Below are 24,203 nucleotides of genomic sequence, written 5' to 3' on the forward strand. Positions count from 1 at the left end.
CATTAAAGGCAGACTGACTGAAGGTTCTAAGTGTTGAGCTCAACGAAGATCTAAGTACTCAGAACTCTCTGAGTTCCAAGTTCTAAGAACTCTACAAAGCCCTAAGTTATGAACTCTGCGGGGGTCTTAATAAGTTACTGATGATGTCATCACAGCAGGGATATCAGCCCTGCCAGGATGGGGTACTATCCCCCAGCCTTCAGGAGGCTAAGCAAAGACAGATGGCGAGCAGTGAGGGGGACAGGGAAGCTAGAGGCAAAGGAGACTCAGCAGGCTGAAGGATGGAGTTAGGGATCCAAACTGGCAGCCTGGGAGGCTTTATTCATAATAATTATTTATTCATAATAGCACAAGCCCTACATCCAGGAGCCTGACCATTTGCAAAAGTGTGGTTTAGATGGAGGAATCTTTGCTTTCACTCTCAGCTTAAGGAGAGGAACCTGGGCCTCAGCACTCACACCTCCCGGTCTGGTGATGTCTGAAGACCTGGGCCCTCTAAGGTCCTTCTAGGTTTGGGGCAGGCTCTGGGGCTAGACTGTTGCCTGATCCCCTCTACACTCCAGTGCAGAATGAGCACTGCTCACCTCTGTTCCCCATTCCCAAGAGCCCCGGAGAGACATACAGCGCCATCATCACCCAGAAACACCTATGACCGAAAGCCAAGCTGCCATTTGGCAGGAGCTTTCTGGGGCCTGGAGGGCCTAAAGCAGGTCCCTGTAATATGGGAAGCAGGAGCCCCTCATCGTCTACCACTCCTCTCTCTCCAGCCCTAATCTGGAGCCCAGGGTCGCTCCCCTCTCTCATGATCCTCCCCTCAAGCCCCGTCAGGCCCCAGCCCTGTCCCCAGCCTGCCGCTGTTCCAGAGCCAGCCGGAGGGCATGCCTCAGGGTCTCCGCGTTGTTCAGAACATTGTATTGGCTAAGAGCCACCAGCCGCTCAAACTCCTCGGGCTCATAGGTGAAGTTCATCATGCCATAGGGAGTGTCTGACCCGTTGATGACAAAGTCGCCGCAGGCCTTCTCCTCAGCTGTTTGTCGCTCCATACCTGTGGGTGGGAAGTGGAGTGAGGGCCACACTGGGGGCCAGTCTGGGGCTAGGAGCTGCCAGCCCAGAAGCTTCTCCCACCACGGCCCTAGGAGACCTGGCTGGACCCACATTTCCTGTCTCTCCCGACCATCAGGAGGAGCTAGGCCGGTGTGAATGCTGAGGCCCCAGAAGCAGAGGGCAGCAGTGGTCGGCTCGGGCCCTCCGAGAGGCATGCTTTGGGACACTGTCCCAAAAGTCTGCTCTCAGCACAACACCCCACCACCAGACCCCAGCTCAGGGGCTCCCCTCACCTGGGGCCAGGTGTGTACGGAAGGTCCGGTTGACAAGGGGGAAGTGCAGCACAATGGGTGAGCGGGGGTCCTCAGCCTTGGTAAACAGGTAGCACTCGCGGGGCTCCTCCAAGTCCTCAGGGAGCAACTCAATCCTTGGGAAGGGGATGCCTCGGTCCAGACAGTACTGCTCTGTCATCTGTAAGACCTGGGCAGAAAGGCCAGCTTCTGACCCTGCTTCCTACCGCCTGTGCTCACACAGCCCCCCTGCTGGCTGAATGACTACAGGCAGGTGACCTGGCCTCTCTGAGCCTGTTTCTTTGTTTACAAAATGAAAACAGACTAACTCTAGTGGGGTGGTTGTGCAGACCAATGACGACGTCCTCTCGGTCCTTTCTCCTGTAACCACCTACTGCTTCCCCTCTTCTTCATCCCTCTTAGGGGCTGATTTCAATGTCACCAGGTGGAGATGGAATACTTACACAGAAGGTCCCATGGGAAGAGGCTTTATCCATTGTCTAATCCCAGGCTCTCCTTAAACCCAGGAGGAGAAGGAGGAGAAGGAAGCCAGCGGCCCAACCAGAACCCTCATCCAGATGATGGAACCTATCCGCTACCCCACAGGGCTTGAGGGAGCTGCCACTGGAGGTGCCCCTGGGAAGCTGGGAAGCTGGGAAGCTGATGGCTCTGTTGTTACCACAGTAACTAAGGGACAGCAGACCCCAACACAGGTCCAGACAGGAGCCAAGAATGCTCTCAGAAACAGGCAGGGGCCAGAACAGGCTGGAAGACTTCCAAGGACCGCCTTTGGCCTCTTCTCCTGAATCCCACTCCATCCCATGGCCTCAGCAATCCCCCTCCTCCAGCTGGGGAGACCAGTATCACTAATATCTTCACAAGGTACCGGCCCGCAGATTGGAACGCAGGTCCCGCACAAAGGGCAATCCCGAAATGCCCAGGCAGGCCGCCTCCACAGAGAACCTCAATTCCTCCCCACCACACACTTTACCTCAAAAGGGGCTTCCAAGGAGTAGTCAAAGGACAGAATGAGGTCTACCGCTCTCTGGGGCAGCAGGTTCAGGGGGAAGGGAGAGTTGATGGCAAAGCCCCCATCCACCAGGCACAGGCAGTCCCGCATGGGAGTGAGCTGGTTGGGAAAGGCGTCAGGGTGCGTGGCTGCAACAGGGACAGATGCTTGCTTGCTCTTCTCTTCACACTGGGATGGCCCCTCTCTGTAGAGATCTCTCCTCCACTGCTCCTGATGGCACCAGAGTCTCCCACCCCAGCCCCTGGCCCTGCCTCCTCGCAGACATCCCAGTCCTTTCCCCTCAGCCGCTGGGCAGCAGGAGCCCACAGCCCAGTCCCCAGGGGGAAAAGGCAGCGCGGGCCCCGGGCAGCAGGGGCTCCCCACCCAGAGCAGCACCCACCTTTCCAGGCCGTGAACTCCTGGCCAACGACATAGTCTTTGTGTAGGCAGAGGCCCCTGATGAAATTAAAGTTCTCTGCGGAGGTAAAGCGGGAGGTGAATATGTCCAGCATAGCCTGGGAGAAGGGGCCCTGGGGGGTGAAGAGCCTGGTTCGCAGACATGAGGGGTCATGTAGCTGGAGCTTCTGGCAGTCATCTAGATGGGGGTGGGAGGGTGAAATACAGTGAAAAGTGGGGCCCTCCTTTGTCCAGCGGCCCTCATGGCTCAGGGGACCCCCTTTATCTCCTCCTCACATTCACCCCTCCTTCCCCCCAGCTCCTGAGCCTCAGACCATTGCTTCCCAGAACCTCTTTTAAATGACCTTTTCTTTCAGGTTGCCTCTATTTTCAAAGTTGCCTATGGCATTGTATTTATTAAGTGATCCTTTATTTCCCCCTTTTGAAAATGAAGTTGAGCATACAACTTCTTTTTTTTTTTTTTTAAGATTTTATTTATTTATTTATTCGACAGACAGAGATCACAAGTAGGCAGAGAGGCAGGCAGAGAGAGAGGAGAAAGCAGGCTCTCCACGGAGCAGAGAGCCCGATGTGGGGCCCGATCCCAGGACCCTGGGATCATGACCTGAGCCGAAGGCAGAGGCTTTAACCCACTGAGCCACCCAGGCGCCCCTTGAGCATACAACTTCTAATCAGAATTTCACCCATTAAATACCCACTGAGGAGTACCGTGTGCTGGGCACTGTGCCAGGCATGAGGGATGGGAAGGTGAGTAGGGCCCGACCCCGGCGCCCCAGGGCTCATGGCCTTCTTAGGAGAGAGGCACATAAAGAGATCATAAATCGTAACAATGCCTCAAGACAAGGGTAATGATGGAGCATGTACACAGGGCTACAGGACTCTGGTGGTAAGACCCTCGGTCAGCCTGAAGGGATGGAGGAGAACAGAGAAGCCCCCTGGCAAAATGAGGTCTGAGCTAAATCTTACGAGATGAATAGATGTTATCCAGGGGAGAAAGGTGGAAAGGGTATTTTGTGCATCAGGGAGCTCACAGGACACTTAAGAAGCAGGCCCACGAGGAGCCCCAAGGGAACCCCGAGGGGTATGGACTGGGCTGAATCGACATCATTGGAACCCAAGCAGAAAATTCTAAGCTATGATCTTATCATAGAGCACTCACAATTCCCATTGGCTTTTTTTTTAAATATATTTTTAAGATTTTATTTATTTATTTGTCAGAGAGAGGAAGAGTGTACAAGCAGGGGGAGTGGCAGGCAGAGGGAGAAGCAGGCTCCCCACTGAGCAGGAAGACCGACGTGGGACTCGATCCCAGGACCCATGGATCATGACCTGAGCTAAAGGTAGATGTTTAACCAACTGAGCAACCCAGGCATCCGTCCTGCTGGCTTTTCTGACATGGGCCTTCCCCCAGACCCGCAGGCACACTGTCTCCGCAGGCCTCTGGGCAGCTGGAGACCCTAAGCTAGAAGTCATCCCCTCAGGACTTCTCTGAACCCAGTGGGACAGCCAAGTCCTGCACCATCCCTTCCCTCATCCTCTGAGCCTCAGCCAGGTCCCTGGGGCCAGAAAGAGAAGTGTGGGGTGATCAGGGTGTCTACCCTTACCTGTGATGTTTACTTTCCCTCTGTGCCCGTCTAGGAAGCTGAGGCCCGAGCCAGCCATCTTCAGGAAGATCTCATCCACGCTGGCTGCAAAGGCACTGCCCCACATACCTAAGGGGAAAGGCGAGGCCCTGGGCCCTCACAGCTGCAGCCCATCTGAGGGCCTAGCCCGGCCCTGCTCTGTCCCCAGCCCCCCAGCCCAGACTCACCCTGTAGGTAGCAGATCCGGGGCTCTTGCCAGGGCTGCAGCAGACGCCCCATGAAGAACTCAGAACCAAAGAGTTCAGTGGGAACATAAGCCCCATACTTGGGGAAGCCGACCTCATAGGGGGTGAACTCACACCACTCTGGGGGCCCAGAGAGAAGGGAATGTTACCTGGGGACTTCCACCAGGACCCCAGGGTTTCCCCTCACACCTGAGTGCCTGAGCAGGAACTAGACTTGCCAAGAGCAGGAGGCAGCAAGCCCACTGGGTTCCAGGGCTCACATCTGCACATTCCTAGCACTGGCCTCTCACACCCTCTACCATCCACCGCCTCTACCTTCTTCCCGGGTCCCGGCACCCAGGCACCTGCAAAGTCTTCCCCGCTGATGTTGGTGCGGACATTGATGCTGGCGTAGATGGGATAAGGGTTCTGGCCCTGGCTGACGGCCTCCTGCTGGTCAGACAGCCTGGCGGGGTTTTCCTGGCAGGCAGGCAGGGAGGCACTTGGCTTTTGGGGAGTTCCCTTCCCCTATCCCCATGGCCTGAGGCCCGATACCCTGCAGGGGACAGCATGCCCACCAGAGACTGGGGCTGCCAAGGCCAGTGTTCTAGAGATAGTTCTCTGAGGGCCAGGCTTTAGGCTGCAGTGCAGGTAAGGCTGCTGTGAGTTTTGTACAATTCCAGCGGCATTGGGAACACTCTCCCCACTTCTTTGCTGTTTCAGAAAGCATATCAGTGACCTTTTTTAAAGGAAATACTGAAAAAAAATCCAGTTTACTTTCTTTAAAAAATAAATCATTCAAAAATATGGATGGATTCTTTTCTTAGACATGAGAAATCACTTGTGATTTATATCCACACACCAGTGGGCCAGGCCCCCCCAGGACTGAGACCCTCACTCGGCTCTGACTCCTCTCCTCTCCCAGCTCGTGCTGGGCCTGCAGCCCTACCAGCAGCAGGCAGCTTGGCCGGTGGGCAGGAGTGGCAGTCGGCCTAGGCCGCAGGTTGGAAAACTTTGGACACTTTCAAAACACACGTGTGCTAGCGCTCCAACCCAGACCGACCACCATCAGTATCTCCAGAAGTGGAGCCCAGGGCTGAGTGTTTTTGAGAACCTGTGCAGGTGATTCGAATATGCAGACAGACCCGAGAACTGCAGACCCACCTCTCCCTTCCCAGGGGTTAGGGGACAGGAAAGAGGAAGCATGGTCAGCCTGCCCAGGGGTCTCGCCTCTCATCCTCGGAGAGCTCTGACCTAAGGGCTGGCTTTGCAAACCTTCCGTCTCAGCCTAGCCATGAAGGCAGAAGGGTGTGCTGGTGGGGCGGGGTGGCAAGGAGCCAGGTTTATTTGTTATATGCTCTTCTCTTACCGCCTGGTAGAGGAAATACTCAATGAGGAGACCCCAGAGGTCAATGAGGGAAACACTGTGGCCGCTGCCCTCCAGGCTTGCCAGCTCCTGGGCGTAGTATTGTAGACGCTCTGGGGACATCGCCCCCATCTTACTGCTGCAGACCCGAGTCTGGGCGCGCTCAATGGGGCCCTGCAGGGCCACCTGGGACCAGGCTGGGTCCTGGTACAGTGTGGAGATGCACCTGGGCATAGAGAGCACATTGGGGCAGTGCGGCAGGGGGGCCCAGCAAGGGGAGAGAGTGATGGGTGTGTCTGTGGGTGCCCCGCATCTCCATCCCTTGTACCCATTGCCCTGCCCCACCCACTCAAGGAGGCCCTGGAACCTGGGGCCGTTCCACCCCACGAACGCCCTTGGAGGCAGGAACCCAGCCCCCTTTCAGGGAATCCACCAGACCACCGGTCATACTCCCACTCCCTCAGGGCTCTCCTTTACTCTGCCCCCTGCCCCCACCTCACATACCAGGTAGACCCAGAGACCCCACTGAGGTAGGTCACGGTGTCCAGGAGGCCAAGTTCCTGCAGCCCAGCCAGGCTGCCGTACAGGGAAGACATGGCTCGGGTTCCGCCTCCGGAGCCCAGCACAGCCACCACAGGCACCTGAGCACAACAAACACAACACTGGCCACCATTGTCCTTTATCGCTTACACGGTCAGACACTGGTCTAAGAGCTTTATATGTCTGCTCTCACTGACTCCTCACAGCAACCCTGTGGGATCCCCATTTTATCGAGTAGGAAACTGAGGCACAGGATAGTTGGCCCAGTCATATAGGCGGTAAGTGATGTGCTATGAAACCCAAGCAGTAGGACTCGGGAGATGGCTCTTAACCATGGCACCAGGAAAATGCATAACTGGAAGGTGGACTGGATTTCACCCAAAACCACCAGAGCAGGGTTTCTCAGTCTTGGCACTAATGATCATCTGGGACTGGGTAATTCTTTGTCCCAAGGGGCTGTCCTGTAGGTTGTAGGATGGTTAGCTGCATTCCGGGCCTTTACCCAGTAGATGCCAGTAGCTTTCTTCTCACCCACCTCTAGTGGTGCCCATAAAGCATGTCTCTAGACAGTGACAAATGTCCTCTGGGTGGGTGGGGGTGAAATGGCCCCCCATGGAGAACCACTGGGCTGAAGTGACAAAGACCACCAACCAGCCCGGACCTGCCCCAGACATGAGAGGCTCCCAGATGTTTCTTCAGCATCAGAGGTGTCTAGTGGGAGCAGACTAGAAGCTTTTTGGTTGCTCAGTTTTTCCACAATGCTTTGGCTCATTCTGCCCCCATACTTTTGGTTCCTCTCCCAGCCCACCTTTCTTCTGTCTTGAAAGAAATGCTCCATGGCCAGTGCTCAGCAAGTGTACCGTGCCTTCGGAGGGCTGGAGGACACAGAGCTCCCTGAAAGCCAGGTCTTGTGCCCTCTTTACCCTCCACCTACAGAGTGGAGAGCTGGCACAGAACAGGCATTACCAAAGGAACCATCTGGGCTTGCCCACCTTGTCAGCACCAGGATCGGCTCCAAATCCTGAGTACACTTGCAGCCAGGAGGAAGCCACCAACTTGTTCCTGATTTGCCAGAGATCTCTCCCTTGGTACTGCCTGCCTCCCGGCCACAGGCTCCCACAGACCCTCCACTTTGTCTACAGTTATGCACTGAATTGTGCTCCGCCCCTGGAAATGCATGTGTCTGGAGCCCCAGAGTGACTTCTTTGTAGAAAGGGCTTACAAGGCGGTTATACAGGTTACATAAGGTCACACCAGTGGGGCTTTTATCTAATGGTATTGGAGTCCTTATAAGAAGAGGAAGAGAGAACTTGCCCCTTACCCTCTGTACATGCTCAGAGTAAGGGCCATGTGAGGACACAGCAAAAACGTGGCTGTCTACAGGTCAGGAAGAGAAGCCTCACCAGAAACAACCCCGATGGCACCTTAATCTTCAAGAAGCTTCCAGCCTCCGGGGGAGAAAATAAATGTCTGTTGTCTAAGCCGCCCAGTCTGTGGTGTTCTGTCATGGCCGCCTGAGGGGACTAATATACCTCTTGCTTGGCCAGGGCTGCTTGTCCCTCATTACACATGGGGTCCTGCCTCTCCTGATTTTGCCTATGTGCTCAGGTGAACAGGTCTGCCCCTTCCTCCTCTGTTGCCTGCCCTCCCTGAAGGCTTCCTGTCGCCTCTTGGACACACAGTCCTCTCAAGGGAAGGGGCTGGATTTGGTCCTGGTGACCCTGGGGGTCACCTCCTCCATTTCATACCTGGCCACTGTCAGGACCCTCGCTCAATCCCAGCACTTGCTGCAGGGCCTTAGACACGATTGGCTTCCTCTTGTCCAGAAACTCCTGTTCCCCATCACACAGGCCAAAGCCAAGGCGCAGGTCAAGGTCTCCAGTGCTGCCTCAGATGGGGGTGGGGGTGGGGTGCTGGGCAACTGTTCACTGGAGGAGAGCCTCAGACCCAACCCATTTGTCACATTCCGTGGAACCCCTTAGAAAGACCTCACCAGAACCAGACAAGGCTTCCACCACCCAGGCTGAGTCGAGGAGGCAGAAGAGCCCCCCCACTTCCAGCCTAGCCCAAGAGCCCCTCACCTGAAGCCGGCCTTCCTCACCTCGTTTCTGCCTTCATCTGCAGAACCACTGCCTGGTCCTGAAAGAGACAAGAGCCCCATTGCTGAGTGCCCGGAGTGGGATTCTACCCCACCCCCACCCCACCCCCCGCCCCCAGCTCCTGGCCCAAACTCCAGGCTGGCCTGATCCTCACCTCCTCCCTCTCAGGCCCTTCCCCCAGCCCTCTTTTGGGGGCCACAGAGCAGGCAGGAGACCCTCAGGCAGTCAGAGAGAGCCTTACCTCCCCCAGGGCCACGAAACGCTGTTCTTCCCGGCCTATGGCCAAAGAAGAGAGCGGGATGCCCCCTTCGCCCAGCTGGCTGGTCTGTGTCTCTAGCTCAGCACTTGGGCCACTCTGCAGAGAAGCAAACACCCCTCATGATGCTGCATGGCAAAGGAACACATGCCTCCATGGTGGCCCTGGGACGCCCCCCTAGACTGGACTGATTCTCTCACCCACGCCTTCCCAGACTATGGGCTCACTCACCTCCAGGACTCTGAGCTTCTCCCCCAGCTCCACATCCAGCCTGGAGCTGATCATGGGGTTCACATGAAAGGTGAAGGTGGTTGGGTGGCCTCCTTCTTTGGGGGGTTTCAGGGGCAAGAACTGTGGCTTCTCATAGGCCCCAGGCACTGTCAGCTGAATCTGCCTAGAGCCTGGGAGCAGATGGCCCAGGTGAGGGCCCAGATGAGGGGATGAGAATGAGGGGAGGGGGTGTTGGCCCATGATGGTAGCACCCTGAAGAGCAACTCCCCTTTCTTTCCCCTTAGAAATGCCAACTCCTCACCCCACTCACTCTCTGCCTCTATGACCCATAGCAAAGGCATCATGAAGGATCCTCAGGGTCCTATAAGCTGCCTGGGTCAGAACTGGGAACCTGGGGTGGGGTGGGAGACACACAATGCCTAGGGAAGGGGGAAAGGCAGGGAGGGAGAGGGCTCCTTGCCCAGAGTTTATGGGGCCGAAGATTTCGAGATTATTATATTAAGTATATAAAGTATAATTCTATAATAATTATAATTATCACACATTATTACATTAATTAGCAGTCTTCAACTGGCAGTTGCCCCATCTCTTGCCTCCATTCAAGCTCTGTGCTCACCACTGTGGGGAAGTTTTGTGGCCAGGGAGAGAATAAGTAGGCAGCAAGTTGTCCTGTCCTTTATTTCCAGTATAAGATCTTGCAAGAACACAGGGTGTGCAGAGGGGGTTGAGAGGAAGAAGTGGGTAAGTAGAGGCTTGGAGAAGCAGGGAGAGCCAGCCTAGGCTGGAAGGAGGTAAAGAGGGAGGCCTGCGGGCGCACACTGTTCCGAGCAGCTTTCTGGGGAGGAGGCAAAACCCCCGAGAGAAATGTGCATGACACTTAGAGGGGACCCCAGACCCTAAACCTGACTTGAGAGCAACAGACACCCAAACAGTGCAAGGTGACAGATGCTTCGGGAACAGAGGTCCACACGGAATCTCTCTCCTGACACACCCTCCTTGGCACTAAATGAGACCTGGAGACGGGACGTGCCCCCGGATGGGTGGGAATTAGAGAATATGAGGAAACTGTGGTTTGTGGCTGGAAATGGCTATGTGCTGGTCCGAGGCAGACAGGCCCCTGAGCGCCACAGACCTGCGTCTGGTCCTGGCTCTCTCGCTTTCAGGCTGCAGGACCTTAAGCGGGTTTCTTGTTTGAGCCACAGTTTCGTGAGAGGCTAATAGTTATATTTTACAGGGTTGTTAGGAGAATTAAAGATAAAAGAATGGGACATGCTGAGCACAGTGCCTGGCTCACAGTGAGTGCTGGAACATTACATGGGCTCAGCCTGTGGGCTCGGACTCTCAGCATCTGAGGGGACATTAGCTGCCCCATAGCCTCCGCTCTGCTCCTGCATCCGGACCCCTCCCCCATCCCGAGTGGCTGCCCCCTGTGGCACACTACATCAGTGGCCGTGGTTCTTCGCTCCTGGAACTCCCACGCTTTGCCAAGAGACTTCAGTTCTTCTGGCTGAGAGGCCAACTGGATTGCTGGCACTCCAACTTCAGGGTCACAGGCTTGTGACGTGTCTTGGCTTGTAAAATGTCAGTTAGTGGCTGTGATATGACCAAAGGCTCGAGAACCACCTGCTCATTTTGGCTCACTCTCATGCCACTGCTGACACCTTCGGAACACAACTAGCCCATGGGTCACAGAAGGTAGATGGGACATATGGCACACAGCCAGGTCCCTCCTGCCAAGCCCAGCCTAGATCAGCCAAGCGCCAGCTGACCATCTGATGCGGGGTTGCTTTTGGCAGAGCAGTGATCGAACTGATACAACCTCTACGCATGAACACTTCCAGGGACAGGAAAGTCACTACTTTCAGGAGCAATCCATTCCACCCTTGGTCTGCTTTGAGTGCTAAAACATTTAAGAACTGCCTGCCTTGGACACACCTTCTAGAATTCAGCAGTCCCCCACCCCTCAGGAGAGAAGGCAAGCCCCAAGGCCACGGACCACACTCACCATACTCTCGATGTGGGGATGTGCCATCTTCCCCAAGGGTGCCCTGGATTCTCAGACAGGGGTGAGCCTGAGGAAAGCAGAGGCTGCTAGGAGCCGACAGTTCACAGGGCCCTCCCTCCACAGGGCCCAGACCAGAGCGGAAGGAGAGGTGTCTGGGGCAGGGCCCAGGTAGCAACTTTGCGAGGGCCTGTGCCTTGTGGGGCCTGTAACAGCCCCCCTTCCAGGACTCAGATGAAGTGGCCCTGGTGGGAAAGGGGAAGGAGGGGAGGGGCTTGGATAGCAGTGTCTTCAGCCGTCCCAGCAACCAGGGGCCCCAGGGCTCAGGGGAGGAAGGAAGGCTTCCAAGCTGTCCACTCTGACTTGAGGGAACTTCTTGCTCCTGGTCCCTGGAGATGCCTCCCTAGCACATTTCCCCTCTCGGGAGGGTTCAAGTGTCCTTCAGAGGCAAGGGGGCATGATAGGCTCAATTGTGGACTCAGCACTGTCCTTCCCCACCCCCAGCCCTGGACAGCCCCAAGCTTGCCTTCCCTACTCACCACCAGGACCCCATTGGTGATAACTTCAGATGCAGGCACCTGACTGCAAAAGATGAGGGGCTCATGGGACATCTGGCTCCCTGCCAGACAGCTGCTACTCTAATAATGTGACTAAAAAAGCTGGAAGAGCCTGGGGTGCATGGCCAGGTTTGGGGGTAGGAGTGGGCCTGTCGCCAACAGTCAAATGGGTGTCTGGACTAGGACGTTCCCTCTCAGGCCAGGCCAGTGCAGAGCCTGGTGATTGACAACTGGAGCTGTCCGTGATTCTCGGTGTAAACGGGAGGGCATGGGTGTCACCTGGACTCACCTGTTTTCCAGAACAAATTCCACCTGCAGCTCTTGCGAGTCCTACATGAAAGAAGCAAGGGAGCATTCATTTTTAAGAGCTCTAAAAGTATCAGAGACTGTCCCGGCCTCCTACCCTGCTCAGCTCCAGGGACTAGAAGAGGTGACGATTGTCGTGGCTTCTCACAGGCATAGGAGGGAGAACATCTCCATGAGGGGCTTCATGCCTTTAGGACTGTGTGCCAGACTCTCAGTGGGTTTGGCAGTGGCCAAGACAGACAAAATGCTCTGCCCTCAAGGAGCTCACATGTTGGCTCCATTAAGGGAAGAAATATATGAGGAAGCCTTTGTAGGGTCAGTGGTATAGGACAGAGAAGGGTCTGTTTTGGAGGCCTGGCCTGTGCTGACCAGGAGCCATCACCTCAATACCCTGTGCCAGACTTCCTCTCTTTGAGTTCAGTTCGTTGCTGGCACGGGTTGTGGGGGGCAGGGGGACTCACCTGGTGGTTGAGTCGGAAGGTGTGTCTGTATGGTTGGCCAGGCTTGAGGCTCCTCAAGTCAAACAGAAGCAGGGAGAGCTGGTCACTGTCCAGGACATCCTTATCATAGAGGGTGAGCTCCAGAACATTCTGGGAATGGCAGGTGAGAGGTGGGAGCCTGAGGCAGGGCAGGAAGGCAGACAGCCCTCTCCCTCCCCTGGAGGAGCTCTCTCCCTCCACTGCCCGGGCACTTTGCTGGTCCTCACTTTCACAGCACCGTGGATCCGGTAGTGGAAGGTCTCATCCCACTTGGGATCACTGCAGTTGGCCACCATTCTTGTCTGGGTGGGACTAGAGGATGCAGTGGGCAGGAACAGTTGCACATAGCAATCAGCTTTGGACACTGCAGGTGGGATGGGGGAGGGGTCTTCAGAGTCTAGCTTTTATTGCTGTAAGGGTTCCCTGGAGGAGGCTGGGGCAGGAGGGGAAGGAGTGGATGGGGGAGAGGAGGCTGCCTGTGTGGGATGAGGAGTCCTGGGGAGAGCCAATGTCCTTAACTCCATCCGGACCACTTACACGTCCCTTTCAACTGAAGACTGTAGTAGCCAGTTAGAAGACCACATGGCCACACAGATAGTTGAGTAATCCCCTGAAAGGACCTGATTAGGGCAACAAAGTCCCCTTCCATGGTGAGCATTGGCGTGGAAAGCGGCTGGAGAACAGACTTTGATTTCTGACAACAGCCAGCCTCACGTGCTCACCCAGGCTGCACTGCTCTACTTGTTAGACTCGAGGAGGAGTCAGAGGTCTGCACAAGTCTCCCGTCCAGCCCCTGCCTGCCTGCCCCAGAGCTCCATCACTGGGGAGGACTCATTCCCTCCATGGCCAACACTAGCTACCCCTCTCCAAACACACACACACACCCCTACCTTAAGCCAGCTCCTGCTGGGCTCTGGGGGAAGCCCCAGGAAAGGAAGGGGAGAAAGGGTGGAATTAGGCATCACTCACGTAGATCCGTGCCCTGGATATTTCTGGCCCTCAGCACCTTCACCTGGAGGTCATAGTATGGGTGGGTTTCCCGCTGAAACAATAGAACTCTGGAACTCAGTTCTGGGAAGCCAGGTATGGGGCCTGATCACCTCCCTGCGGTGGTACCCAGCTCAGGCTTCCCTCGTCCCCTCACAGAGCAGCAGCCTGGCCTGGGGTCACTGAAGTCACTGTGCCTGGGACCGGAGAGGACTCGGGACACTGGGAGTTCAACAAGCCATTGATGAGCCTGGACTTTGAAATCAGTCAGGCTGGGTTCAAATCTAAACTCCACCACGGCCTAGCTGAATGGCCTTGGGCAAATAGCTTGATTTCCTCAAGCTTCATTTGCCCCATCTCTATGCTGGGGGTTTATAATCTCATAGGGTTGTGCTGACTTTTAAATGAGAAGTTCTATAAAGTGGCTGGTATTAGTGCTTAATACATGTAGCTACTGTTACTAATTACGGTTGTGACGCACCACCGCAAATGGGCAGCTCTCCTCACTTTCCTGCCCTGGCCAAGAGCTCGGGAGCCTAAGTGAGAGCTAGAGTACTGGACCTCGGAGATTAAAGATGAGAAGAGACAGTGGTGATCGACCCCACCCACCAGGACACTGACAAAAGCCACACCCCCTAGGAGGCGGCAGGGGAAGGGAAACCAGGTGTCACCCAGCTTGTACTGGTCTGATGAGTCCCGAAGAAGACAACAGCTTGGGCCCAAGAGAGGTTAACAACAGACCGCACTCTCCTGAGAGTGAGGCTACCCCTCAAAATCCCAGGAAGCCCCTTTCCCCTATCCCCCTTGGGCACTCTACAGCCAAGCTGGGGCATTCTGGGCAAAGCCAACAGCTGCAAGCATCATAGGACCTCACCCTCCATTCCTAATTTCGGGGAAGGGGGATCATTTCCAAAAGGCAAGGTTTTGGCCAACCTCTTTAATTTAAACTCCACCAGGCTGGTGAGAACCAGTGGGTCCCAGCCTAGATCAGAAGCCAATCCCAGGCTGGTCTCAGTCTTCACAGGGCTTCTGCAGTCCGCACTTCCCAGGCAAGACCAGGTAACTTACCCGACACTGGCTCCACTGAGGTCCCCTCTTCTCTCTCATGCGCAGCAGCACTGCCCCCAGGAGGGGCAGCCCCTTGCCTGCCAGCCACCTTGGCCCGAGGTGCATGGCGGGGCAGCACAGTTCTCAGTCGGAAGCCCTGTGTGCTTTCCAGAGCCACCCTGCTCTCCTCTGGCTACACTCACTGCTAGCTCAGGTCTGACAGGAAACATCCAGATGGGGAGGGTGGAGCTGGCTACTCTCCTGAGGACTCAGGGTTGGGTGGCCTGCTGGGGCTGGAGGTGGGGTTTGGTGTGCTCCAGGAAGTGATTGGAAGTGACAATTCCCTCAAGCAAAAGACACCTCAGTCCCCCTCCGAGAGGCTGAGGAACTGGGACTCTGATTCCCAACCCTAGCTCCTGGTTAACCTCCGGCTGCTTATGGAAAATAGATACCTGAGCCTCACCCCCTAGATGATTCGACTTTGTGGGTGTGGCTAGAACCCAGGTGTTATGATTTCCAACAAGCCTTCTAGACAATGCTGACACAGCAGGTGTTAGGAGGGGATGGAAGATAGGAAGTGCTGCAACAGGGCCTTGCCTGCTCCAGCTACAAAAATGTCCTGAAACCATCTACCCTTCAAGTCCCACCTTGCCCACAGCTCTTAAGCAGAAACATGGACATCTCTGATTCAGTTTTATCTGGACCCAAATGTGTTTCTCATCTCTTGTGACCTCCCTCATTTATTCATCAAACACTGACAGTCTGCTGTGTGCCAGACTTACACTAGGCCTTGCAACCAAAGGGGAGGAGGATCCATCTGTATCCTGAGGAAATTCACAGCCTCATGACTCTGTGTCACTTTTGCCCGGGGCCCTCTTCTCGGGATCGGTGGATGTGCCTGGATGGTCCAGGTAAACAGGTAGGGATATCATCAGGTGGTATCAATACGGACAGCTAAAAAGTAGGCCTGCCTCTCCTTATGCTACTGGAGATAAGGCTTTAGAGAGTCCCCTTTTGATCATTGTAAGCCTTAGGCTAGAGATGGTACGTGACCGTCTGTGAACCACAGCGGTCTGGATGGCCGAGAAAGGCAGTTTCCAGAAGAAAAGATCTCTGGGGCAGTGAGCTGTTGGGAGATAATTTCTGTTCATCAACCAAGACTTAGTCATCTCCGCTCTCCTCCCCCAGGCCTGAGGTGGAGACTAAAGAAAACAACATCCAAAAAAAGAGGTGATTCAACTCCAGAATGAACCCTGTCCGCACGTTGAGATGAGAACCCCCTAGAAAAGAAGAGGATGACTGCCATTGGCCAGGCCCCAAGGGGAGGGCCTATTTCTGCTTAACTTGGAACAGAGCCAAGACCTGTGCCGGGGTCTCAAGAGATGCTGGAGTGCCAGCGCGCTGGTGTTACCTACACACGGTGTGTGCAGGCTCCACGCTGGAGGGGCCCGAGTGGGAGCACGGACTTGGCTGCGGCACACACAGCCATCTGGCATCCCACGCTCTGCATTGTACGATACCGTCTCCTGGAAATCACATGCCCCGTGCCTCCGAAGAAAATTCAGGATGACCACAGAGGGGGACATAGAAGGACCAGACTGCCTTTCTGGTGCTGGCCAAAATGGACCAACCTTCTCAAACATACTTGGGTCCTTCAATCCCACCAATTCCATACCTTTCATGACTCTCCCAGTCCCTAGGAGCTGCAGGAAGAGGCAGGAGTACATCACATATGTGAAGTGCAGGGGGAAAGAGTTGGGACTAGCTGGAGGTGGTATGTGTCCAGCAGAACCTGGTGAGGCTGGAAATGTTCCATGTCCGCACTGCCCCACTATCGGCAGCCAGCCACACTAGCTGTGCTGAATGGCACAGATCGAGACATACAGGACAGAGGTGTCATTCTGACTTCTTTATCGTTAATTGGCTTATTCTTATCAATTCTTAGATAAATCACTATCTCCTCATTGTTATTTCCATCAAACTTCACAGAAAAGGGTGGGGAGAGACTCAAATAGGCTGGTGTCTTACTTTATGACATTTATTATGAGATCCTCATGAGTCATTACAGAGCTTTTGTCTCTTGCCTTCTTCATACCTCCACAGAGGGCAGACGGAGGGAAGGAAGAACGGAGTTGGGAAAACGGGGTTATGTATTCCAGAAGGAGGAAAACACACATTCTTTATTCTATTGCTTCAAACAGATGTGCCACAGAAGTTGTGAGGATGGAAGATACAAACACAGCAAGCCAGGGAGACAGGGCTGGTGGGGTGGGGCGGGTTTCCGAGGCACAGAGGGAGGGTTGGCCCGATGACTTTTGTGCTGCTTCCAGTGGAAGCTCCTTCCAGCTGGTGCCAACAGGTCCAAGGGCAGCATGGCTTCTCATAGGTTGGTATGGCCAGGTGGGACATGGCTCTTCCGAAGCATTGCTCTGCCTTCCAAACCTGAGCAGAGTCCCTGCCTGCATGAGTGATGCTGAGGGCACACACTCTGTACTTTAGACTCTCTGTGGACACTGTGCCTGGGAGGAGCCAAGTCTACAACACTCCCCGCGCAACCTCCAACACACCCCCACATGCCGTGGTGCTGCGGTTTAAGAAGAACCATGGCCTGTCAAGGCCAGGAGCCGAAAACACTGTCAGGGCCAGGCACCATGACCCACCCTTCCCACCGTTAAAAACACAGCATCCCTTCCCACCGTTAAAAACACAGCAGCATCAAGACTGAGTCTGCAAGACCCCAGGGAGGACAGGGGGCAGGGCGTGCACTCCCGTAGGTCTTCTGCCTGTCATGCTGGACACTCCTCCTGGGTGCCTCCAGTGCCTGGGCAGGGAGGGGGTGTTCTCTGCCCCTTGCAAGTGCTCCAGGGATGTGGCAGTGAGTTCCTTCATAAACCCGTGCATTGCAGGCCACCTCCCACTGCACTGTCAGCCGTTGCCACACACCTCACGAGCATGCCCACCTCCTGTCCCTGTCAGCTCCTGATCTGATCGCTCCTATGTGTGACAGAGACCCACCTACCTACAAAAGGCCAGTGCAGTCCTCCAACCCTTGCAACACGAAGCTGGAAAAGGACAGCCAGGCCAACTGTGAGGCGAGCAGACGACACTAGCTGCGAAGGGAAAGATGCCAAAGCACAAAGCACTGTGCTCACAGAGACCAAGCCACCCTGCCCTGGGCAGCTGCTGGGTGACCCAGGAGCAGATGCATCTGCACAGGTCTGCCTCAGAGGTCATATAGCCGTCCTCAGAGCCACCGTCACACTCGCCCCGGGGGATGGAGGATGATGCTCTCCTAACCTTCCAGGCACAGAGCTCTCAGTCCAAGGAGGACCTATTTACAACACACCTGACCACCAGTTATCAGCGTATCCTGGAAACCGAGACTTCCCCTCACCTCTCATTTTACCTTGTTTGTATGTCACCTACTCCTGGTGTGGGGAAAATGGGAGACAAAGCATGGGGGGGGAGGGGCAGTGGAGAGACTGAGGAAGAAAATCAACAGTGAGGACGAAAGGGAGACTGAACAGGATATGACGAGTGGGCAGGACTCAGGGGATAGGGGGTGTGGTGACTATGGAGAAATGACTGTCATCACCTAGAGAGCCAGGGCGGGCCCGTGTGGCAAGAGGAGCTCTAGGATGGCTCTCCTCCCAGGCGCCAGGCCACTGCACAGGGGGCTCAGCGCCAAGGCCTGCACGTGTCTTCATAGAAAACTGCATAAACAATCTCGCGGTTATGGACACTTGAGACACTCTCTTTGTTCAGGTGATTGGTGTGCAAAGGCAGGACAATGCCCTTCCCCACCTCCTCCCATCCAAGCGGGTAGTAAATTCTCTGAAACCGCCTGCAACGCAAATGGTATATAAGGTGTAGCTAATCTCTTTTTCTATCAAAAAGCTGGTAACACCAGACCGCAAGTCTGATTAAATTCAGAGATGTTCCACGGCTCAAGGTAGCCAGGAGTGTCCAAATGGGGAGACAGCTGGTGGTGGAAACAGCCCCCCATTCCTAAGGCCGGTGCTTCTTCCCCACTCTGGGATAGCCGACTGTCCATATAAAGAGTCCCTGGCATGCTGGGCTCAGGTGTCAGCTGGGTTGACCTCTTTGGAACAGAAGTAGTGCACGACCACTCCGTTGGGGTATCTTGCAAATGCACTGTAGAAAGGAAAACGGCTCAGGAGAGAAGACCACTTCTGGAAAAGGTGCCTTACTCAGGGGCCCTCCCAAAAGCGACCCACCCTAACCACAAGGAACGGCAAACCCCTAGGGTCTTCTGAATTTACACAGCCACCATCTCTGTCAAATAACCAAACAGAGCACGAGCTCCATGCAGTCTGAAGGCATGGGAATGCTTCTTCTTAAGTCATCACTGTGAAATACATGGCAGATGGAGAGGTTCTGCTCATCAGAGCAAGTTTTAGACGACTTCAAACAATAGACAGCAGGTTAGGTCTTTCTAAAGAAAAGGATTCTTCCACTCATGTAAGAAAAGGGACAAAGTGCCCTGCTTTTTGCAAGCAAGGAGACAGACTGGAGTATATGCTCCAAACAGAATGATGCTGGCCCAGGATTTTACTCAAGTCATGAGGCAGCAGATGGAAAGATCTTTTTCTTCCTTCACAGGCACACCCCAAAAGATAAGAACTTTCTCCCACGTACGACTCATACACACCCACTGGTTACATCACAACGTCTAGGTACCAGAAGGGAAGGGCTGTACAGGCACGAAGTCAAGAGCCCCGTGCCATACGCTGCAAGTCTTTAAATCCCCAAAGCTAACCCGCAACACACAACAGGACGGCTCTCTGGAAGCTCAAGAAGTAACAGTGGCCGAGACAGCCAAGAGCCATGCTTTCCGCATGAGCTAAGGGCAGAAATCCATCCTGCGTGGGACCCACACACAGCCATGCAGGAGGCTCACCTGTTCCCGATCTTCTTCTTACACACCATGCAGACCTTCTCCTCCGTGATGATGCACTTCACCTGCTGATGTAAAATCCGCTCTTCCTGGACCTGTGAGAGGAGAGTGACTGGGACAGAAGCCCAGCGTCCAGCACACAGAACTGAAGGCAGAGGCTGGCGCTGCCTCATCCCCCAGCCCCCACAGACGCCTCTAATGGAAACACTTGCAACCAACTGTCAAGTTGCTTATGACATCAGTTTGAGCTACAGCATTAAAGGAACACAAAGCTCTGCTTTTATCTCTGGGGAATATGTGGTAACTGTCTCATACTAAAGAAGTACAACCCCACCCTAGAGTCTGGAAGGTTCATACCCTCAGAAATTCTGCATGGAGAAGGTTCTTGAGCACTTGATTGAACCGTTTTTTTTGTGCATTTTCTTCCAAGACCTTTTCCAGAAAGATGCGTATATCATTAATCTGAGTGTTTGCTGGTAGAAGGTTGATGGCCTGGGGACAGGAACAGAGATGGGAACAGGGTGAGACAGAACAAAAGTGAGCCTGAGGAGAAGTCTGAAGCCACACAGCTCTCCAACCTCGGTCCCTTTCTCTGTCCTGTCCTCTCTTGAGTGTGCCCCCAAGTGCATCTCATCTCCCCAGAAGAGCTCCTGACCTTGGTGGTGTCCAGCTTGCTGTGGTGCAGCTCGAGGACCTGCAGGGCTGCCTGGAGATTGGCTTGTGGCTCTAGCAATTCCAGCTTGATTGGTCCCAGGCAGTGCACACTGGGGGGCGACAGGTACATCCGGAGCAAGGACAGATACACCTGTCTCACACAAGTCACATACATCAGGCTGGTGGTAAGCCTTTCAGAACCCCCCAGCATGACCACACCTAAAAATAAGTAAGAGCTGCCCTGGAGCACATAAAATTCATCATTTGTCACATTTTAAAAGCTCTTGGTAAAGTCAGTCAACTGAAGAGGTAAAAAATTAAGGACTGTTTTTCATGAGGGAAAGAAAAAAACAACCCCAAATGCCTTGCGTTTATTAAGCATCATACTACTGACAAAACACCAACACTGCAAAATGACTCAAAAAGACCCCTCCTAGGAATCTGGCTTTGAGGCTGTGACCCTATCCCATCTTGGCAGATGAGACTTAACCTGAAATGAGACACCATCTTTCCTACTGGGGCCAGTAACACAGCACTCAACATTCCAGGCTGGCCAATTCTTCTTTGAGGGTGGCCCGTGCACTGCTTAGCAGCAACTCCAGCCTCTACCGCCTAGATTCCAGTTAACCCCACGCCCCAGGCATGAGAGTCAAAAGTGTGTCCAGACACGGACAAATCCATGTGCATTCTAGACAGAGCACAAAAGTGCAACTCCTCGCAACTGTCAGGCTTTATTATACAAGGTGGGACTCTTCCAAAAGCGAAGGGGTTAGGGACGCTACTAACCATCACAGCAAGCCAGAACCATCCCGAGCAAACCAGGATGTACAGTCACCCTGCCTCTCCTCAATACACATGTGCAGAATCAGGGATCTCAGCCACTCCTACCAGTATCCCCTGTGATCGCCTCCGAGGGGGTGGGCTGTGCTGTGAGGGACAGTGGAAAGTGCACACGCTCCCTGGGGCCAGTGTCACTACTTACATCTTTGTTGCCATCTCTGTTTTGGTCGTAATGCTTGTGGCAGTATCTGCAAGGGAGAAAGTGGTGAGACGAGGCAAGAGCAGCTGTGTCGAGAGAGGTCATTGATTCAGCCGCGGGAGCAGCCTCACGATGGCGCCACAACTGGGGGCCAGCAGGGGAGGCAGAGTGGAGGGGAGGCCGCTTGCTCTCCCGTCTCTCTTCCCTCTGCAGGGCCTGCTGTTGGGTTCACTGGGTGGTGTGATGGTGGTGGGGTGGGGGGGCGGGAAGGGGGGAAACGTACTCCTCGGCCATCTTTGTGTCCTTCAGGATGTGCACGTAGATGAAGAGCGCTTGCTCGTGCTTCCCCATGCGGCCCAGCAGCAGTGCCCGCTCTTCTAAGAGGCCTGGGAGGAGGAAGAAGCGTGAGTAACCTTCACCACCACTGTGCAAGCACAGGCTGGGAAGCTAAGCTGTTACACAACTATGTGAAAGTATTTGTATTACTTGGGGTTTTTTTCAAGGAGAAAACTGCTAAAATTAGAAATGGGAGAAGGGAGCTATTTTAGAAAGTACTTTATCCCATCTTTTTTGTGATCACTTCTAAACTGGCTAAGAACTCTCATCCAAAGACCAAGTGCATAAGCACCCAAAAGGCGCCAAGTGCTCCCGCTAAGGAAAGCATTTGGAAACATTTGGTCTCTGCTCTCCCGGAGCTCAGCCATCATGCATATGTGTGTCTTTTTTCAGATAAACGATGCCAGATTACAAATATTGCTAAATAATGAACTTGCCCAAGAACATGTGCTGATGCAGGAAACAGGTCTCAACCTGGCCAGCAACTGCCAAGTGGTTCACACCCAAAAGAGACTCTTCTCAGTCACGGTACAAAAGCGAGTCTTCAGATGGCACAGAACTGCAGCCCTGGCCTGAAACACGGGGCCTTCTCCAGCCCTGACTTGTGGGAAGAGTAGGGAACTGGGGAAAAGGGTAGGATGGGTTTTTGCATTACCTTCTGCTGAAGTGGCTTCTGGCCATGAGCCAGACACTCACCATCAAAAGGAAAGTCACAGATGAGCCGGCCTGGATCATAGTAGCCCGAAATTTCCAAGAACATAAGGAGCTTCCGTCGGTATTCTCCCAGCTCACCCTCTTCCTCTCCAGCAGGGACTGGAGTTTTGCCTTCAAAGGAAACAAAGCTTAGTATGAAAGGCTGCTGCTGGACGGCAATATGGGGTCATCAAGAAAAACGAAAGGGATGGGGTTCATGATATCACCACAGCGATCAGAAAGGGCCCCCAAAGTGGGTTCCAGCTGGATTTTTCTTAGTTTATGGTCCCTGCACGACCCCCAAAACATCGGCTTGAGATACAAAGAAAAACAAGCTGCACAAATGCTCCTGTAAGCAAACCTGTTTCTTATCAGCACAGCTGCCATCTTACAGACAAATCTGTTCCTTCCCCCTCCCCTAGGGGCGATGCTCAGAGATGCCCAGATCCAGACAAGAGCTTTCGAGTCTCCCGTGCTGGCTCACTTGGCTGCTCTGGGGCCTCTGAGGAACTTCCCACCCACCTGGGCCCCGCAGAGGAGAGTAAGTTCTGCTTCCCTATGCCACACGGCACCCTCGGGTCCCAGGTCACCTCTAAGGCCCAGGGCCACTTGGCTTTCTACAAGAACTGGTACCTGCAGGGAAGGACAGGAGATATTCCTTCATCAGACCTTGCACCTTCTCACAGTACAGCTGGATCAGGCAGTTGTGGAACCGAGAGCCTGTCTCCTCCCAAACGTGGATGACGTGTTCCTGAGGCAAGACATGGGTCTACCTGGTACCCTCTATGCTGGGACCCAGCTCTGTCTCCCTGTCTCCCTCACATTTTTAAGGCCCAACAGGTCCCATCCAGATGGTCTCCTAATGAAGCGATAGCTCTTTTAAAACAACCAGGCAATCTTGGACTACAACCCAGAAACATCAGGGATTGTTTTCTTTTCTTTTTTAAAAAGATTTTATTTATTTATTTGAGAGAGAGAACATAAGAGGGGTTGAGAGGCAGAGGGAGATGGAGTAGCAGACTCCCCACTGAGCAGGGAGCCCAAGGGACCCTGGATCATTACTTGAGCTGAAGGAAGATGCTTAACTGACTGAGCCACCCAGGCGCCCCATGGATTATTTTCTTGATTTGTAGTCTAAGCTCCTTTATTAACTTTGTCCCATAATCCTCTAAACTCTCACATCTGCCCATGCAATTACAGTTACATAGTTGCATTCTGCTACTTAAAACCAATTTGGTTGTCCTGTGGTCCTGGCTGAATCAATGGCCATACAAACATGGCTTTGAGATGTTTCTCTCCGCCATTCTCTTCTATCCCTCTGTACTTTATCTAGATTTAGAAGGCATTCATCAAAAGTAACATTTCCAGGTTGATCTACCAAGATCTTTCTTCAGAGGAGGCAGAAATAATCTTCCTTAAATTTCTACCAGTCCCCAGGTGACATAAACCCCAATCTGAATTGCCCAGTATTGAATTGCCTGACTGCCCCACGTGGTCCTGGATCCCACATTTAAAGGTTTTTAGTTCAGATCAAAAAGAGATCTTACCAGATAAGGAATAGCCAGACCCTTAAAATTCTCCACCAAGAAGCCGAGCACTCGGTCCCGTGGCAGAGACTCTACCTCCGGAAGGTCTTCGGTAAAGATCTGTGGGAACAAACCGGGGTTCCAGAAGCAGAACCATCTGACTGCAGTGCTGCCAACCACACATGCACACACAGACACGGTGGAGGCTCAAGTGAACTTCTGAAGGGGGAAGGGTCTACCAGATGGCACCTGTGTGCCATCTCGTGTGACACACTAGGTCGCAGGCGCTGGTCTCCTGACGTCTGTGGAAGTCTCTCTCTGCTACATTACACCATTGTCTCCTATTTCCCAGGCTACTCCTCTGAATGCCAGAGAAACTGCATGAATCCTACCCCCACCTCCAGCCACCACTGCCTAAGTAGAATTAGGACCCAGTGTGGTACTAGATAAAGCCAAGAGATCCCCGTGACCTACCTTCAGGCCATCCTCTGGGAAGTCTCGCAGCACCCATACAGAGTAGGAGAAAATCAAATGCAGGTTTTCTGTGCCTGGAGGTTAAAGATTGGTTGGCAGGTGAGGCCCACCCTGACCATAGGACTGCAAAGGCAGGTGCAAAGGTTGCCCCTGAATTTACTTTCCAGGAGAGATGGTTCTGTCCAA

General features: G+C 54.0%; 2 protein-coding genes across 2 annotated transcripts in view; both read right to left on the reverse strand.

The window, feature by feature from the left end:
- Positions 1-302: 302 nt before the first annotated feature.
- PLA2G4F (phospholipase A2 group IVF) lies at positions 303-14,563 on the reverse strand (the record flags this gene model as incomplete). Its single annotated transcript, XM_080809710.1, has 20 exons — positions 303-1,045; positions 1,338-1,524; positions 2,326-2,492; positions 2,744-2,938; positions 4,365-4,472; positions 4,571-4,708; positions 4,933-5,047; positions 5,937-6,159; positions 6,438-6,574; positions 8,222-8,357; positions 8,575-8,612; positions 8,814-8,927; positions 9,060-9,229; positions 11,065-11,131; positions 11,601-11,643; positions 11,908-11,948; positions 12,386-12,514; positions 12,631-12,767; positions 13,373-13,445; positions 14,459-14,563. The coding sequence occupies 20 exons, from the start codon at positions 14,561-14,563 to the stop codon at positions 825-827; spliced, it is 2,544 nt and encodes an 847-aa protein (XP_080665836.1). The 3' UTR covers positions 303-824.
- A 1,887-nt stretch (positions 14,564-16,450) lies between these two features.
- Positions 16,451-24,203, reverse strand: part of VPS39 (VPS39 subunit of HOPS complex) — a 47,741-nt gene continuing 39,988 nt past the window's right edge. The window contains exons 16-25 of the mRNA XM_080807604.1: positions 24,018-24,091; positions 23,565-23,663; positions 22,651-22,768; positions 22,021-22,149; positions 21,272-21,374; positions 20,992-21,037; positions 20,011-20,160; positions 19,713-19,847; positions 19,359-19,450; positions 16,451-18,592 (exon numbers count right to left, since the gene is read on the reverse strand). Coding sequence (XP_080663730.1) covers positions 18,517-18,592; positions 19,359-19,450; positions 19,713-19,847; positions 20,011-20,160; positions 20,992-21,037; positions 21,272-21,374; positions 22,021-22,149; positions 22,651-22,768; positions 23,565-23,663; positions 24,018-24,091 — 1,022 coding nt within the window. The 3' untranslated portion in view covers positions 16,451-18,516. The remainder of the gene's footprint in view (positions 18,593-19,358; positions 19,451-19,712; positions 19,848-20,010; positions 20,161-20,991; positions 21,038-21,271; positions 21,375-22,020; positions 22,150-22,650; positions 22,769-23,564; positions 23,664-24,017; positions 24,092-24,203) is intronic.

Source organism: Martes martes, assembly GCF_963455335.1.
Source record: "Martes martes genome assembly, chromosome: 7".
Taxonomy (NCBI): Eukaryota; Metazoa; Chordata; class Mammalia; order Carnivora; family Mustelidae; genus Martes; species Martes martes.